The sequence below is a fragment of the Lynx rufus genome, unplaced genomic scaffold (genome assembly GCF_022079265.1).
Source record: "Lynx rufus isolate CCGP_SWC_20201006 ecotype Redwood Valley unplaced genomic scaffold, mLynRuf1.p SCAF_6, whole genome shotgun sequence".
Lineage (NCBI taxonomy): Eukaryota > Metazoa > Chordata > Mammalia > Carnivora > Felidae > Lynx > Lynx rufus.
In genome coordinates, this window is record NW_025814878.1 from 129028294 (window position 1) to 129046627 (window position 18334).

At 44.4% G+C, this 18334-nt stretch overlaps 1 protein-coding gene across 3 annotated transcripts in view; it reads right to left on the minus strand.

The window, feature by feature from the left end:
• NEDD9 (neural precursor cell expressed, developmentally down-regulated 9) overlaps positions 1–18334 on the minus strand; it is a 183746-nt gene that overhangs the window by 17861 nt on the left and 147551 nt on the right. For all 3 annotated transcript variants that reach the window (XM_047101352.1, XM_047101353.1, XM_047101354.1), the window contains one exon: positions 10543–10989. In XM_047101352.1, the coding sequence (XP_046957308.1) occupies positions 10543–10989 (447 nt within the window). The remainder of the gene's footprint in view (positions 1–10542; positions 10990–18334) is intronic.

Consider the following 18334-nt stretch of genomic DNA (forward strand, 5'->3'; position numbering starts at 1 on the left):
GAGCTGGGTGCCACAGTCATTTTTTATATGCCGCGGACCGAAATGCTCTTTGAGAACTGTAACGGCATGGGCATTCTGGTTCTTTTGACGTCCAAATAAATGCAACAGGCCACTGAGCACTAAATCTACATTTTGAAATGCATTTTATTTATTTTATTTTTTTTTTTAATTTTTTTATATTTATTTATTTATTTTTGAGAGACAGAGTGAGACAAAGTGAGACTGGGGGAGGGGCAGAGAGAGAGGGAGACACAGGATTGGAAACAGACTCCAGGCTCTGAGCTGTCAGCACAGAGCCTGACGCGGGGCTCGAACCCACAGACTGTGAGATCATGACCTGAGCCGAAGTCGGACGCTCAACTGACTGAGCCACCCAGGCGCCCCTGAAATGCATTCTAGAGAGATGCTCATAGACCGCCCTGAAGAGGATGTGATTATGGAAAGGGATCAAGGCATGAGAATTTCTACACCCAAATGCCTAGCGCTCTCAGTTCCTCCCACGGCTTCACTGGGAGACAAGATGCAATGGCTGATGGAACAAACCACGCACGTGGCAGAGCTTGGTTCTGCGGCAGGGATGTCGCTTCGAGAGACACCTGACCCACCAAGGGCCTCTGCCTTATTCAAGAAGATTAAACACAGGAAAATGGGAAGAAAATGACAAGGTTTAGGATGAAACACTCTCTTAGCTTTTGGTAGCAAAGCAGGGAAGAGAGTTCTCCTTAACAAGACGCTCTCTGGAAATGTTCCCACGTAGGGGGACAGGGTGAGAACTCTGATTCTCCCTGGCTCAGCATACCCCGACCCTCCCTCTTGTGTTCCACCTGTTCCCTGCCTTCTATCGCCACAGCTCAATCTTCTAGAGGTGACTGAGATTTCTAGATGGGAAGGTGGACTGCCTCCTACAGGAAGAGTAAAAAGATTGGCCAAAACGTGGGGAGTCAGCTCGAAATTTATATCAGTGCCTGCGTGTCTTGTTTTTGTTGTTGTTGTTTTGCGTTGTGTTTTAAAGAATCTTGAGGTCAAGTCATTTTATTAAACTTTTCAAGTGACTCTGGGAAAGAATCAGATAAGGATATCTGGATCATAAAATTTTAGCAAAGACCATTAGAGACAATTCAACCCTACTCCCCATTTCACAGTTCAGGGAACTGAAGTTCAGAGAGGTTATTCAGACGGTTAATGACAGCAAAGTAAATGAGAACCTGGTTGGCTGGGCACATACTACTTTTCTCAGTGTTCCTGTTGCTTACGTTAGCAAGACAGATTAGAAATTTACTAGGAATTTAGTACTTTCCCAATTTCACAAAGAAACTCACTTCCTTGCTTGAGAAGCAAAACTTGAAATCTGGGTGTCTTAAATTTCGGGGGGGTCCCCTTTCCCTGGCAAGACCATTCTGGGAGATTTAACTATACAGCAGTCTCCCCTCATCCCTTGTGAATGTGTTCCAAGACCTCCCCCACCCCCACTACCAGTGGGTGCCTGAAACCATGGTTAGTACCGAGCCCTATATATATACTATGTTTTTCCTGTACATACATATCTATGATAAAGTTTAATTTATCAATTTGGCATAGTCAGAGATTAACAACAACAATAATAAAATAGAACAATTATAATGATATGCTATAATAAAAGTTATGTGAGTGTGGTCTCCTTCTCTCAGAATATTCCTATTGTACTGTACGCACCCTTCTGAGAATGACGTGAGATGATAAAATGCCTACGTGAAGAGACGTCAGGTGAGGGGAATGTCAGTACGTGACAAGGAGGATCATTTACTTCTGGACTGTGATTGACCATGGGTAACAGAAATCGTGAGAGCAAAACAGTGGATAAATGGGGACAATTGTGTCTGGTTACATGAAGTCCTCCATTTGGACCAATTTGAAGTCATGTGACAAGGTGGTATTTCCAAGGAGAGAGAAAGCCAACACAGCAATGTTCTTGGTGGTACCACGGTCTTTACATCCCCTTAATCATCTGCTCAGCACTTCTGGATCAGCCTGCCATGAAACTGACCACTATACCTGGGTGGCGGGAATTTCCCACCTTCCTAAACCCACATTCCCTCAGCACGGAGGCTACTCTCCAGATCTGGGATGGGAGCCTTCCGAAGTGCCTTTCATTCTTCCTGGCCCAATGGATGCTGTTTAGCACCCAGGATTCTGATGAGGTGGAACTGCTGATAAAGTGTCCTAAACATGCCTTCCTATTTTAGGGCTGGGCAACATCAACCATTAGCTGGACAGATGTGAGTTCAAATATCAATGCTGCCTCTTACTAGAGGGATGTCCTTCAACAAGTTAACTAACCTCTCAGACTTCAGATTCCTCCCCTGTAAAATGAGGTCGTAATGAACATCTTATGAGGCTATTGAGAAGATCAGATGAGATTATGGATATAAGGTCCCTAACATGGAGCGAGGGCTCCAGGGCACTTTTGGGTTACCCGCACTTTAGTTCTACAACTATCTTGAAAAATGAGCCACTTGATAGCATGCTAAAGGCCATGCAGTCAGTTGGTGGTGCATTTGAAAATAAATAGCTATTCTGATAAATAATTGGTTTAAGCACACTCTGCTTTTTTTTTTTTTATTTAAAAAATTTTTTTTTCAACGTTTATTTGTTTTTGGGACAGAGAGAGACAGAGCATGAACGGGGGAGGGGCAGAGAGAGAGGGAGACACAGAATCGGAAACAGCTTCCAGGCTCTGAGCCATCAGCCCAGAGCCTGACGCGGGGCTCGAACTCACGGACCGCGAGATCGTGACCTGGCTGAAGTCGGACGCTTAACCGACTGCGCCACCCAGGCGCCCCAAGCACACTCTGCTTTAAGAAAACCAAATAAAATTTACTCCGATAAATCAGATGTGATTATGGCATTGCCGAAGATTCTTTGCTTCAAGAATGGACCTTCTCTGGAGTCCCTTTAAACAGAGGATTCCTTGGTACTCTACGGATATTACTGGAGTTACATAGAACTTTTAGAGGAGACACATTGTCCTAAGTGAGTCACACCCTGACTCCTTCAACAGGAGCAGCATACCTCTCTAGAAGTGTCCCTTGACAACTGGGTGGGTGGCACTCTTGAGAAGCAAGTGTACTTCTGATGGCATCTAGCTTTTTCCACAAGGCACCCACACAAGGATGTTATTTTTTAAGTTTATTTATTTATTTTGAGAGAGAGAGAGAGAGAGAGAGAGCAGGGAAGGGGCAGAGAGAGAGGGAGAGAGAGAGAGAGAGAGAGAATCCCAAGCAAGTTCCTATCTGTACAGAGACTGACACGGGGCTTGATCTTGCGAACCATGAGATCATGACCTGAGCTGAAACCAAGAGTGGGACGCTTAACCGACTGAGCCACCGAGGCACCCCAACATAAGCCTGCTTTTAAAGATGCGTTCAACCAATATTAAGTCTCGGTTTTATCATCAAATCAAATAAACAAATGCATTCTTTCCTCTCCCTCACAAATACAGCATTATCCACTCAGCCAGACATCATACCACACACAATATCTGACCTATTCACTGTGATAAGCACATTCACATAGCATGAAATCATTGAAAAAGGAAGGAAAATTACCTTTGTTTGCTTTGGTGTGGGTTCATAAGAAGTTGCTAATGCATTCATAGAAATATATACTATCTCTAAGCTTTGTGACAAGCTGCAACTGAGTTAGAAGGCCTTGGCATTGACCAAACAAACAAACAAAAAGACCTTTGTACATTTTTAGGGAGGTGTTACAGTTTGCTCATTCCCCCGGCGTGGGTGGCTCGGCTGGGAGGAGAGACTTCTCATTTTCAAAGTAAGCTCATGAAGTCCTGCCCCTAAGTGCTCAAGGACCTCCAGTTCTGTGTAAGATTTAAAATTCATCTTGACCCTTGTGGGTAGGGATTTTAGATGAACGTTCACTCCTCCACACAGCCCCCGGAGCCATGTATTGAGGGGGAAAATCGTTTAAATTTGGATTATCTTTATATAGCGATGCACAATTCTGAAACATAGTCATACTTCATTGAGTTTATAAATGAAGAAACCAGATGTACCTAGTGCCCTGTCAAACTCTGATTCTCCCTGCTGTTTTTCAGGGTGTGTGTGTGTGTGTGTGTGTGTGTATAAGAAGGCAACAAAGGAAAGTGAGGTGAAGTCAGAGTTTATCTTCCTGGGGAGATTTCATTTCCTCTAAATCTATTTTTACTTGCTGGTAGACAAATCATACTGCTAATATATAGGAGTTAGTTGGCTGGTAACGGAGTGTTGCCGTGAGCAACCAGATTTCACAATGCTTCAAATCCCAATATGGGAAATCCTCGGTTCCCTAACCAATGGCTTTGGGTTAGAGAGTGTGTGTGTGTGTGTGTGTGTGTGTGTGTGTGTGTAATTCATGATGACTCAGTGTCTAAGAAGGTACAAATACTGTAGTGAATCTATTTCTGGTTCTTATGTTACCTTTCAGGAATGGACCCGGAAGACCTGGCTAAAATCTTTTCATCATCTCCTGCCAACATTCAGCCATGTCCCATTTTGGAAGGTAAGAAATGGTTTTTAGAGATGATGTAATGGGGTCTAGATAAACCTTAATGTTACTTGAGTTTTCTTTAGGTTTTTTAATGTTTATTTATTTTTGAGAGAGAGAGACAGAGACAGAGACAGAGACAGAGTGTGTGAGCAGGGGAGGGACAGAAGAGAGAGGGAGACACAAAATCCGAAGCAGGCTCCAGGCTCTGAGCTGTCAGCACAGAGCCGGATGTGGGGCTCAAACCCACGAACTGCGAGATCATGACCTGAGCCTAAGTCGGACATTTAACCGACTGAGTCACCCAGGCGCCCTGTTACTTGAGTTTTCTGAGTGCTACCACCAATGCATCACTAGCTCCAGCCTAACCCGTCATACACATTGTGATGGCAGGCCATTAGTGTTTTGATGAACCCATGAGCTCCCTTGAGATTAAGTGAAAAGTACAACATATTCTGGGGACCACAGAGGAGGGAGAAAACTGCTGGGGTGCAGAGAGGACGCTCCGTAAGAGGAGATGAACATTGAAATGGGCTTTAAAGGATGAACAGGAGTTTACAGATAGAATAGAGGAGGGAAGGCATTCTCAGTAAGTAACAGAATTATGCAAAGGCAGCTCTACTCCTCAGTGAAAAAAAAGTGTAGTTCTCCTCTTTAGGTGAGGACAGAAGCGTTAACTAATCTTGTCTCCGCTGGGCAAAATGTGTAAAAGCTAGGCTCTCAGACAAGCTGAACTTCACATCATTCATGCTTTGAATGCTCACTTGTTGTGTATAGATGGTTATAATTCCAGAAAAGAGACGGTGGCATTCTCCAAGACACTTCTAGGGGGAAAACTACCATATGGAATCTGACACGTAATCACCACAGATGGTAATGAGCTGGGTGATAAGACTTGAACAGTGCGTGATAGTCCGATGGGTGATAAGATCGGAACCGCTTTTCAGTTTACTTAAAAGTCAACTCAAATTAGACACTTAGTTTCTTGCTTCCGCCTTGTTCATTCGTTCAGTGGCTGTTAGCTGTGTGCTGACACTTGGCTATGAGCTCAGCCTATAGCAGTAAATGCTGTATATGTAAATGACATAGGTAAATGGCAGCCTTGAACCCTGCCTGCCTTTATGGAGCTTATAATTTAGCTCAAAACTGATCTTCAGAAGGATGCAAAACAGACCTAATTCCATCAGTTGGGAATAAAAGCGACATGCCCAGAAAGTAATCAGAAACACGCATAGTTCTCGATTCCGATCAAGGCACAGAATGGACCAACTCAGATGGCAGTTTAACTGATCTGTGAAGCAGAAAAAACGAGGCTATTTTAGAGGCTTTTAGACATGTGGGGGCTCCACTCCCAACCGTAGTCCCTTATTAAGTAGAACTGTCACTTGTAAAAAATTGAGAACATTAAAAAATACACACAGTTTAGCTTTCCAAATGATTGGACTATGAGTAACTCATTTAATTTAAAATTGCCTGTGAGTTCTTGGCAATCACGGGGCATATTTAGAAACCTTCGCAAAGCAAGAAGAATCTAACCTACAAATTGTTTTCAAATATACTAAAATAGCTATGAGCCGTAAATGTAACAATTAATGAGGTTGACCTTAAGTGGCTTTCTGCACATTTGTGTAAATGTTTATCGATTTACACTTTGCAGTCTTTGTGTGTCATACTTGGGAGTCAATTTTTTTTTTTTTTTTTTTTAATCTGGGCTCTCAAACATTCTTGCAGGCCCTGGGCATTCTGCCCGTAATGCCTCATGGATAAAACGGCACTGCACACAAACGCAGAGTGAAAAAGGCCAATGAAATTAAGAAAGGTGTCAGTGTATATGGTTTCCAGATAACTTTAAGCGTTCTTTTCTACTCTGTGCAAAATTCTTGTAGAACCAAAGAGAGAGCCACACGCTCAAAGGAACAGCAGATGTGCTAGCAATAAAGTACGTGCCTATCTGATGTACGTTCAGAACCACAAACAGGGCTGAGGCCCTTCGAAACAAAGTCTGAGAAAAGGAAAGACAAACAAGGAAGAGGAACTGATTTTTTTAAGCCCCCTGCTATGTTCAGCTCCGGGCCAGATCCTTTCTGTAGACTGTTGTATTCAATTCTCACAAGAACTCTGTGAGGCAGTTGTGATTGTTCCCATTTCACAGATGGAGAAACGAAAGCCTGGGGAAGTTGAGTAACTTGCCAAGGGATGGACAGCTATGAAGGAAGAGAGCCAGGGGTCAGTCTAACGCCAAAGACCACGCTCTTGGCACAACACGGATGCTGTCTTGTTTCGTAAAAGGGTGGGGATTATATCATTATCCTTCTTTTTCTAACCCCTGGTGTAGTAAGTGGTGCATGTCGCGTAACGTCGTTGGGATGGGTAGGGGTTTCTTAGGTGGGTGGAGGCTGCAGGTTGCCAAAGAGCAAAGTTGAAGTGATAGAAGGCAGAATTTTGTCTTTCCTCTCAAATGATTCATTAGTGGATAAAACTCCTGAAGCCCATATTCTGTAGCAACATCAAGGGAATCTTTAACTATGGAAAGTCCCGCATCACAATCGGATGGGAACACAGCCAACCGCCCTCATGGTCACTTCACAGAGTTTCTCAAAATGCAGTCCTGGATCCCCTCTCTCAGAACTAGTGGAGGAGCTTGCCCCAGGGCAGATCCCAGGCCCCAGGAATAGAATCTCTGGTGAGGACAGCCTGGAAATCTGCACTTCAACTCACCTTCCCTACCTCTCCAGATGATTCTTATGTTCCCCAAAAGCTCTCTTTAGTGGTTTAGAATAAGCTCCACTGCCCTCCTCTTTTTCTTCTGGAACAGCTTTTAGGGACCATAGCTTAAACTACCAGAAACGTCTAGTGCTAGGCTCACCACCCTTTAAAAGATGGGAAAGTAAAGAGAAAACTTGTAGCGAGTCAGCTACAAGGAGAACTCAAAACAAAGACAAAACAAAAACAAAACCCAAGAAGCCTTCCTGATTCTTGCTGTACTCAGATTAACTCCTGGGGCCTTGGCTTAAGTCAGTATTGTGATTCTCACCCACTGATAAGATTCCTACAGAGAGGTGGATGTTGACAGAGGTTTTTCAAGCAGCTATTATTGCCTAGAAGGTTAAAATTATCTTTTTAGAGCAGCCAAGCCATCTCCACCAGGAGGGAAGAAGGAAGGATGGAAGGATGGGAGGATGGAAAGAAGGAAGGAAGGAAGGAAGGGAAAGAAAGGGAGAGAGAGAAACAGCAGCAGCGAGAGCGAGCAAGAGAGAGAAGGAAGGGGGAGGGAGGGAGAGAGGAGAGGAAGGAAGGAAGAGAAGGAGAGGAAAGGAAGGAAGAGGTTCTTCCTCCTCAAGCCCATGGGGGTTCACGCCAGTGGCCCAGTGGGCAGGATGGAGGCAGGCAGTGTAGGGAACCAGAGGCACTAAAATGACTTTCAAGGTGAGGCCAGGATATTCTGTAGAACACTTGGTGTTTGGCAGGGAGAAGCCAGGACCAGTCCATCTGCGTGGCCACGTTACGACTTCAGACCCCCACTGCTCGAAGCTTAGCACTGCAGTCATTGTCCACTCCCCAGTTCTGGTAAGGTCTCCCCACCCCCCGTCTGGTTGCACCCCCTATATGAACTGGCAGAGGTCCAATTTAGAAGCTGGCTTCCTCCTACCGGAATCGCCTACTTCTTGCTAAACATAAAATGTCCCACGGATTTTGGAATTAAGCAAACAAAACTCTGAGCTCAAGTGCACACCCCAGCATCAATCCAAGGGAAGGCGTGGTCAAAGGGTCTCCCCTTTAAAAGGATGCAGGGCCAGGGAGCAGGTCAGCAGTGCAGTTACAGCAAATAAAATGGGAAGAAGTCTGAAGGACTTTTCAGACTTGGAGCTAAAAAAGGTTGAGTCTAAAAAAGGAAAACATGTCACCTTCCTGCCAAAATAAACTGTGATGAAAGTTTAGACCCCACCACCTTTCAGCCAAGCATTTCCTGTTTCGGCCTCCCTTGTCCGCCTCAAGCCAGCTCAGATGAGGGAGAGCTATTTTTAAGGTGCAAACAACCAGGAATAAGAATGAGAGAAGCTATTTATTTAGAGTTACACCTTTCAACTGTTCTGTTTTTCCCTCTGGAGCTAGAGGCTTGGTTTGGCTTTCCCTTTGAATCTAAAGCTCCTGGGGTAAGAAGGATTTTGAAAGGTCATGGTGAAGTCGCCATGCCTCCAGACAGCGATCATTGTCTTGGAAAAGACAAGTGCCCACTTCTTGAGGAATTTCTCCTAATATACAGCTACTCGGCTTATGCAACACAGGTGCTCTTGAGCAGTGTTTTTGTTTTAATTTTTTTTTTACTGTTTATTCATTTTTTTGAGAGAGACAGAGAGAGAGAGAGAGAGAGACAGAGCACGAGTGGGGGGAGGGGCAGAGAGAGAGAGAGACAGAGAATCTGAAGCAGGCTCCAGGCTCCGAGCCATCAGCAGCGTCTGACACGGGGTTCAAACTCATGAACTGTGAGATCATGACCTGAGCCCCGCCACTTAACTGACTGAGCCACCCAGGCGCCCTTAGTGAGCAGTGTTTTGTAATACATTTCTTTTGTATAAAAGGTGATTTGGAAATACACTCTTGGCTTTGTTATTTATGGAATCCAACAGTGATTCTCCCCCCTTTTTTTGTCCAACAGAGCATTCCATTATCATGCAAATAGACATTCCATAATTTACATGGGTTTTAAAATTCTTTGTATTAGATTTTCTTGAGGCAGGGGACAAGTATACGTAGTGTTCTTGGAGCCAGCAAGCTCGTTCTGCTATCTAACTGCGTCTTCCCTTATTTCTTATTCCATTAAATCAGTCCATTCTTAATACCAAACCTCAAAGGACCCATTGTAGACCCTTGGAATTTGCCAGTAAAAGAAAGAGAAAAGCCTCCATTGTACTGTTTACATAAGCGTGGCCTTGGTATTGGCTATCACCCCCATAGTTCACCAACATTATTTTCTTTCCCATGTGTATTTCCACCTGACATTACAGTTTTTTTGTTTGTTTGTGTGTTTTGTTTTTTAATTTGGGCTCTACAATGTAAGCATCGTGAAGGCTTTGTTCACTTTTTAATTCACCAATGTATCACAAGCATCAAAAATATACTAAATGAAAGGAGCATGTGACTCTTGATCTCGGGGTTGTGAGTTCAAGACCCACATTGGGTATAAAGATTACTTAAAAAAATAAAATCTTAAATACACACACACACACACACACACACACACACATATGCTAAATACTTAAAATTAATTCGGTTAACAAATTTCTATTTATCTCAAATTATTGTGGCATTTTGAATTATATAGAGTGCTGAAGAGGTCCTTCCTTCCTTCCTTCCTTTTTTTTTTTTAACATGATGCTTTCCTAAAAATTCTAGCTCTCCTGTTTTTACCCACTGGCTCAAGCATTATCATAGGAATTACTTGAAGGACAAGAGGATGTCTCCTTTCTAAATTCACTAGCATTTCTGTGTTTTAAATGGGTCAATCTGGAAGTTAACAACTCTGTGGGACAAGTAGGTGGGTATGATCTACTTCCAGCTCCTTTGCTCCCTTTACTTCTGGTGGGTTCTTTGTGCAGCCAAGCCAACAGGGTCATGATTCAGCTTTTGGTGAAAGGAGAGTCCTTTCTGCATCGTTGTACTTGTACAAAATTTGGTGCCTTGTACCACTCAAGGAAGAAACAGAAAAGACTGGAAACAATTTGAGTGCAGAGCTTAAGTATAAAAGCAGATCTATCAGAAAGAGAGAAACAACTGAATGATCCAGTATGATCTGGAATGACACATGAACTTATCACGACACAGGAACAAAGTTTAGCTGACCAATGAATGGAAAATGGTGCAAAGCTGATGCCCGAGATCAGGCATTTAGGTCTACTTACTCTTTGGAAGACATACTTACTTCTTGGCAGTTTCAAGTTCTTGTTTTGGGAACATTTCAATTTCTCTGAGTGCAACGGAAACATAAATAAATAGGAAGAAAAATCCAGTTGGTCGCTCACTCACCTTTTTGCTTAAGTGGGGGCCGTTAGCCCCCCCAATGCTTCTCTGCACGGATGACGGTAATTGATACACATCCTGTTCCTGGGTACCATGGCTAGTGGGGACTTGGTAAATCCCCTGATGTTGGTAGGAAGGTGGCACTTGGTAGATTGTGTCTCGAGGGCCGCCATGTGGGTTTGGCGCTTGATAGAGCTTCTGTTGGCCAAAGGTCTGGTGCGTGAGTCCAGAAGTAGGCTGGTCCTGACTGGAGGAGGTCTCCTGAATGGGGCCAATCAGAAGCTTCACCCGGTTGCCGGGGACAATGCCTTGTCGACCATGTAAGGAGCAGAGCCACCACCCTTCCAGTCCTCCTGTGTTCTGTTCTATGACAGTCAGGATATCTCCCTTGCGGAAGGCCAGCTCCTCGGCACACTCCGGGACGTTGTCATATAAGGCCCTTGCCATGAGATTCTAGAAGAAGAGAACAGATGGACATCGTGTTAGAATTCTAGCTCGGTCCTTTTTCACACCTAAATCCCACGCTTTTATGGAGAGGCACACTTCCTGGAAAGGAGAGAAGAATGAACGTGAACAATAGTCTGTAAGGAGAAGAACAGATGGTGCAGACAAAAGACAGATACATACGTACTGCGTCTGCCACCAATGACATCAGACTGCCTCCTCGGAAAAGCCCAGAACACCACAAGAGTTCTTTCCTCTAGCGGTAGCTGCTGTGCCAAGGAATTATGGGCAGCACCGTTAAAGAGTTCACTACACAAAACATTTTTCTTCCTTTCTTAAAGCCAGCTTGCAGAATAAAATATTCCAAGTGCTACAGTGGACGCTTCTCATTTTTTTCCCTTCATATATTGGAGGCAGAAAGAGTCAAAGAAAAGCCCAAATAACAAGCAGTACGAGTGGCATTTCTATTTGGTGTGAAAATGGAAACAAACGTACAGTTATATATGCCTTGCCAGCGCTTAAAAATTCTTACTCTCAGTTGATCAAGAAGTCCTTGGATACAGGGAGAATCTACAAGCAAGCGTTTTTGGGGTTTCTTTCCCCCCCATGGAAATCGAGCCTGGTGCATGGCGTGACAGTAGTCTCCATCTCTATATTTGATGGCAGGGAGCGATGGCAGAATTTGCCACACATAGGTGGATGCCATCCCTTTTCTTTTTTGGTCTTTTATTTGTACCTTTCCTGAAGGCCTCTCCTCACGCTGCCACTTTTTCCCCTACTTCTTGAATCTCGCCATTCACAACAGAAACGCTGTGCCTTCCCCTTTCATGGGCCCAAAACACTCTCTCCCTTTGTAAGAAGGCCTGTCTGGCACATTCAGTACTAAGCAGACAGCCAAAGTAGGCATTCAGCAGAGAGCGGGCAGGCAGTACGTGCTGACATTCTTGGAAGCCTTTCAAAGGCTCCGAAGATTTCATTTCTTGGCGTCAGTAATGTTTCGCAGTACGATGGCAGCCATCGCCACATGCCTGCTCCTTCCCAGCACAGAGAGGAGTCGGGATGCTATCAATTCATCACGAGCACTTGGAAAACTAAAAGTGATCTCTCTGGTGCTTCCCTAAAGTGTCTGGATGCACTTGAGTCACGGCAGTGGTGATCCTTTGTGGGAGGAGGGACAGCCTATTGGGCGGATCATGTTTGGGACTTTACATATTCGTGGAATTTTTGGCAGTTGTTGTTTGGATTTCTGCCCCCTGTTTGCTTCTCTAGAAACATGGACTTGATCTTTCAGCCTCGTGCTTTTCATTCCTTTAGAACTGACATACATTAATCATCTCCCCCTGTACTATGCCTCATAACCACAGGCTTGTGCTGTATGCTGGTCCTCTCCTCTGGGGGGCAGGGGGGCTGCGTTATGTAAGGCACCTCCCCTCTGGTCAGTACCTGGGAAGGGGTCCTACTCTTGCTGTTAATCCTCTTAGTGCAACTATTTAACCTAAGAAAAGGAGATCAAGCCATACCCAGGAAGCTTGATGATGCTTTTTAAGAATAAGGTTGCAGGGGCGCCTGGGTGGCTCAGTTGGCTAAGCGTCCGACTTCGGCTCAGGTCATGATCTCATGGTTTGTGGGTTTGAGCCCCACATTGCGCTTGCTGCTGTCAGCACAGAGCTTCTGTCCCCCCTCTCTCTCTGGCCCTCTCCCACTCTCAAAAATAAATAAACATTAAAAAGAAAAAAGAAGAAGGTTGAAGTTCTTGTTCTTGGATCAGTTTTGAGATCCAAGAAGTCTGTGGTGTGGACAGGTGAGCGGTCAGGGAAGCTCAAGGGAAACTGGGGGGGGGGGGTTTGTGTTCTAGGTGAAGGTTTTACTTAGAATTTATACGCTAGGAAACTTTGGGATTTTTTCTAACAATTAGAAGTCCACATACATAGAGATAGAATCATGCAGCATTTTATCCTGGCTTGAGGAACCATTTAAGGATGTGTCATAATCCCCAAATCTCTGTTTCTCTTCTTCCATCTTTGGGTATTCTGTAACTTAGAAGAAAAGTCATAGAGTTACGGATGATAAGATTCTGGTCCTTTGTACCAAAATAATCTGAAGGAGATCACTCTACCAGAGTTATATGGTGATTATAGGGTAGGGAGAGAGCCCAGCGCTCTCGTCTCTGTCCCTTGCTCTGGGGACCATGCAATGATTGGGGATGGCTGGTACGAAAGCCCCAAGATGAAATCAGAAGTGATAGAGGTAGGACCAGTTCTGTGGGAGCCGAGGGTAGATAGCTGTATGATTCTAGCGGCTACAAAGAAGGGAAAGAAGAGAAACAGAAAACTGTCTCTACTGTATTCTGTAGAAAGGCAAAGGACTACACAGACATAATCAGCATAAATAAGCTCAAGGCATGTGGAGCTGGGTCACTGCCATGGGACTCCATGAAGCACTGAAGTGGAGCATTGGACCGTGCTTGATTAGAAGCAGATAGAAATCCCCGTGTGAGAGCCGTTCTGGATGTTCTTTGTCTCCTATCCCAGTGACTTTCCCACCACCTGGTAAGCACCATGCTAATGTTTCAGATGTGCCTCAAGAACAGTTTCTCTGGGGCAACTTTCAGAGACTGTTGTCTTTGCCAACGGAGGCACCATGGGTGAGTTCTCCTGACTCTTCGTCCGTGATTCCCCAGCAGGCCTCCTGCTGCCCACACAGATGAGGATTTAGGAAGAAAGCTTGGCATGACCATTGATGGCATGCACCCCAGTGCTAGCCTGACATCTCACACACAGATATTCTCAGCCTTGGCTGAACAGGAGTGAGTTGCTTAATCTCTATACAAGCTATAGAGAGAGAATCAGTGTCTACACCCATCACTCTCCCATACAGAAGGTTACATACAGTACCAGAGACCTTTAGCAATGACCTGAACCCAGTGTCCCTGTTTTATAGATAAAAAAACAGGTCTGGGAGGCCAGTTTATCATTTGCCCAAAGCCACAATATTGGTGTCAGAGATGGGAATGGAACTATGGTCTCTTGGCTCAATTCTCTTTCCAGAACTCTTAAGCCGCCTTAGCTCAACTACACGCTGTCCTCCGAACTGGGCTCAATTCCATCGTATAGTGAGTTCTGAAGATGACAATTCTTGTCATGTCTATAGAATAAATAGATCATTTCCCTTTGTGCCCTAACTTCCTCATCTATAAAATGAGAGTGAGGGTAACACTACCCATCTCACCGGTTTGCTATGAGGATTAGAGAAGTGAATCCAAGTCAAATACCTTAACACCACTGGAGACTTAGGAAGCCGTTATGACAACTTATTTAATTTGCTGGGTGGCACTTTGGTCTTGGCCTCTCTCCCCACTTGGCCTCCTGTCATCAAGGGTTGAGGTCTGCTCTATTGATGCTATTATATATATATTTATACATAGCCGATCTTTCTCTTGTTCAGTTATATATCAGGAGAACTGTATCTGTCAGTATTTCTCTGAATTAATAATGAATTGTGGACACTTGCAGCCTCTTGTGGAACATTTGCCTGTAAATAGCAATAATGAAACTATTGGTTGCCCTCAAGAGACCGAGACAAAATGTTATTATTATTACTACTACCCTGATTATTATTACTGAATGAATTATGGCTACATCTCTTTAGATTCCAACAGGGTAAAATCCATCAGAGAGTGGGGGGGAAATGGGTGAGGAGCTTGGCTTTTGAAAATACTTGGCATTTTGGGGTCAAGAGTTCATTCGAGAAGATAACAGCAAAATGAACGTCATCCAGAACACAAACCATCTCATGCAAAAGTGCACGGAGTTGGTGGCAGATCAAGAGTTAATCCCTCTGCCTAGGAGAAGGTGGACAGACCGCCTCCTTCCGTGTGGGAGGTGTGATTCCTTAAGGCCACAAAGTCAGGAGAGTGATTATCTGAATATCTTAGAAAAACCCAGAAGAAGCAGTTTGTCTATTGAAGATCTCCTCTTTCTCCCACCCGCCCCGGGATATTTATCTCCCAGGCAGGAAAGGTCAACACAGAAACAAACCCAGGAGAGATAAGGGAGCTATGTCATTCTATAGCCCGTTGGATGGTTAGCCTCCGCAGGGTGGCAGGTAGAAATGCAGCTAGGGCTTGGCAAAGTGCCAGAGCTGTTGGGGCACTGAAGTTGAAAGCCAGAGGAACTTCAAAAGATTACACTCCAGCTCCTTCACCTTACAAATGAGAGAAATGAGGTTTGAGGAGTTAATGACTTGCCAAGACACCTGGCAAGAAGGTCATAGAGGTGGGGCAAGAATTTAGGTCTCTTGTCTCCAGCTCCAGAATTGGGACAGTATTTAACAAAGTCATATGCGCATGCTACCAAAACCGTGGTTCTCATTAGGATTAGAAATCAGCATCGAGAGTTATAAATCCCATTTGAGGGAACCCTAATTGTAACAGCCTCTAGCACTGACCCCCCACCCCAATCCTTCTTGAAACTCTCTTTTGGCTTCCATGCTTTCATGATTTCCATGAACTTCACTTCCTGGTTTCTTCTCCACTGTTGTTCTCATGACCACTCATCTTCCTTGTTCTTCACAGGCTAATCATGTTGCAAAGGGATCCCCCCTGTGTTCTTTGCTCTTCTTTACATGCTCGCTCTCTACGGAGAATCTCATCCAGACCAAAGGCATCTGAACACACAGATAACAGATCCATAGCTCCAGCCTAGATAGTTCTTCTGCACTCCATTTCCGTATTTCCAAACGGCTAATGGGTATCTTCACCTCTAACGCAACAGGTGCAAAAACCCCTTTCTCCTGCTTTATCTCTCTTAGTTAACAGCACAGACACAGCTGCCCAAGGTAGGAAGAAGCCTCAGAGGTTTGCTGAGTCTCTTCACAATCTGGAACCCAATCAGCTTCGACCCCGCCTTTCGACTCACTGCCTCTCCTAGTTCAGGCCCCTCAACAACCTTTTATTGGGAGTACACAACTGCTTCCCAATTGGTTCTCCTCCATTCACCCTCTTCCCCCTCAAAATCCATCCTCCATGTACCCAGAGGAGTTGTCTTTCCAAACCTATCCAGTTGTTTCCCTTTCCAGTTCTCCGTAATAGTATTTCTTACAGTACGACTTGTATTATCTCATTCACGATTGTCAACTCCTTAAGTTCAGAGAGGCTGCCCTATTTTTTTTTTTTTTTTAGCATTTCCAGAACTTCATTCCAGTGTCTGAAGCAAAATGCACATCATTAAATGTTCGCTAACCTAAAATGGGCTCCAGACTCTGTATTCCTGGTTCTCCTGGGTGAAATTGTTTTCTAGAGAACTGAGGAGGATATTTGGTTAAAATTTTATACGGACTTGGGAAGATGAACTAACGAAGCCTGAAAGATAAATAGCATGTCCAGACGTCACAGCCAGAGAACGTGGGAGATGGCAAGAAGGATAGTGCCTGCCCCTCCCTATTAAACAGGATAATGACGTAGACAGAGAGCTTGAATCTAGTGTCCACAACCACTGAGCAAACAGGAAGGCCAGGAGGAACTGACCATTAAATGATTAAATACAGTCATCTCTGGAAGAGCCTTTTCTTCCTTCAGTGCAGCGACCTCCATCTGGCAGCAGGTGACTGAACACCATTCATACTTTGCCAGGACGTTGGGTTCTGCTGTTCCTGGTTCCCAAACTATGTCTAAGGAGTGGGAATAAAATACTGGGCAACTAGCTAGTCACTGGGCACAGGGAGCTCTAGGTCATGTGACAGCTTCTACACCATCCCCCACTCTCCCCTGCCTTTTTTTTTTTTTTTCCATTGCTATCAAAATGTCAAGAAAGCTTATTACTCCTACTGCCAGGGAAATGATCTGCTATTCCAAATACAGAGAGGTGTGACTTATAATTTCCATGACCATTCATGCTGTTCTTTGAAGAGAAATGCGACACAATGGCTGATGTGTCACCCCACTAGGACTGATAGCATCATCAATGGCCCAACTTCCTCTTATTATTTTTACTTCATTCTATATTTATCATGTAGGAGTTCCTGCCAAAGACCTTGGGGCTGCCACATGCTCAACAACATGCCTTTCCTGTGCCCAAGTTCCCAAGCTTTAGCCCTGGACTCTGGTAGGGTGCATGCGTGCTCGTGTGCGTGCATGAACACACACACACACACACACACACACACACACACTGGACAGATTCTGAAAAACAGACACAGTAAAGAAGGAAATGGTCATTGTCAAGGAAATCAGTCCTAAAGGAAGTAGCTAAGGAATGACTATCATCACGGTCAGTCTCAGGACACACTGGGGAAGAGAAAGAAAGGCTCATGTGCTTTTGTGCCTGCTGACAAAAATCAGCTGAGGGCGATCAAACTGCTTCGGTTTTCCCCCATCGTCACGTTTGGGATATAGGGAAATGTGGGATTTCCTCAAAGCAGGTAATAGTCAGCCAACGTGGATATCTACCTACAAGTGTCTGGATTTCAATTCTTGGAATACTTGGTTTACACCTGGGTTTTTTTCATTGGATGATCTGGACTGTTGAATGTTTGGAGTTGAATTCTCTGAAGGCTGTTAATTAACGTAGCAGACATAAGACTTTCAAGTTGAGGCATTAGAAGATATGATACATATCACTTCTGGGGTTTATTTCTCAGCAATATGTGTCGACTGCAGTCTGACATGGTGTTTATTATGGGATTTGAGCCACCCACGGCAACGCAGCAGCAGAATTTCCCTAGTTATGCTTCTGATACCTGGTGTGGGGTGATGAACATATGCCACAAAGATCCCTCTGGCACCAAGACCACATTTCATCCAATGATATTCATTTTCTGGAAAGTGCTTCTAAACCCCTATGGTGGTCACAAAGCTTCCATGAGTGTCTTGAGCTTTCTGAACATTCATGTCATTTACTCGCCCCAAGTCCTCACATTTTCTTGGATTTTCTAGCCTTGTGAACTCTACACATAGCATTCTCTTTTAAGCATTTCTGAATGGAAGATGCTTGAAGAAATCTGACATTAGATGCCTGTCTCCCAAAGGTACTCTTTGACATACAGCAGCCCTGATAGGCACCTTGGGGCTGCATCCTATGCGTGGTCACCCCAAGGCACCCAGATGTGGGAATCTTAACGTCTCTTCCTTCCATTATTGGCCTATTCCCATTTGATGAGGCATCATTTAGAACCCGTATTATTTTGGTGGTTCACGTACCAGAGTGATACCAATTGATGATTGGTGAGAGAAAATGTGAGCTTCTTTGGCAATTTGGATATTTGGATCTCAGAAAGAACTTTCCATCTGACCAGATTTGGTCACATCATATGGACAGCATAGCTGTGATTTTAAATCAGTGTTCCTTCAGGTGCTAGT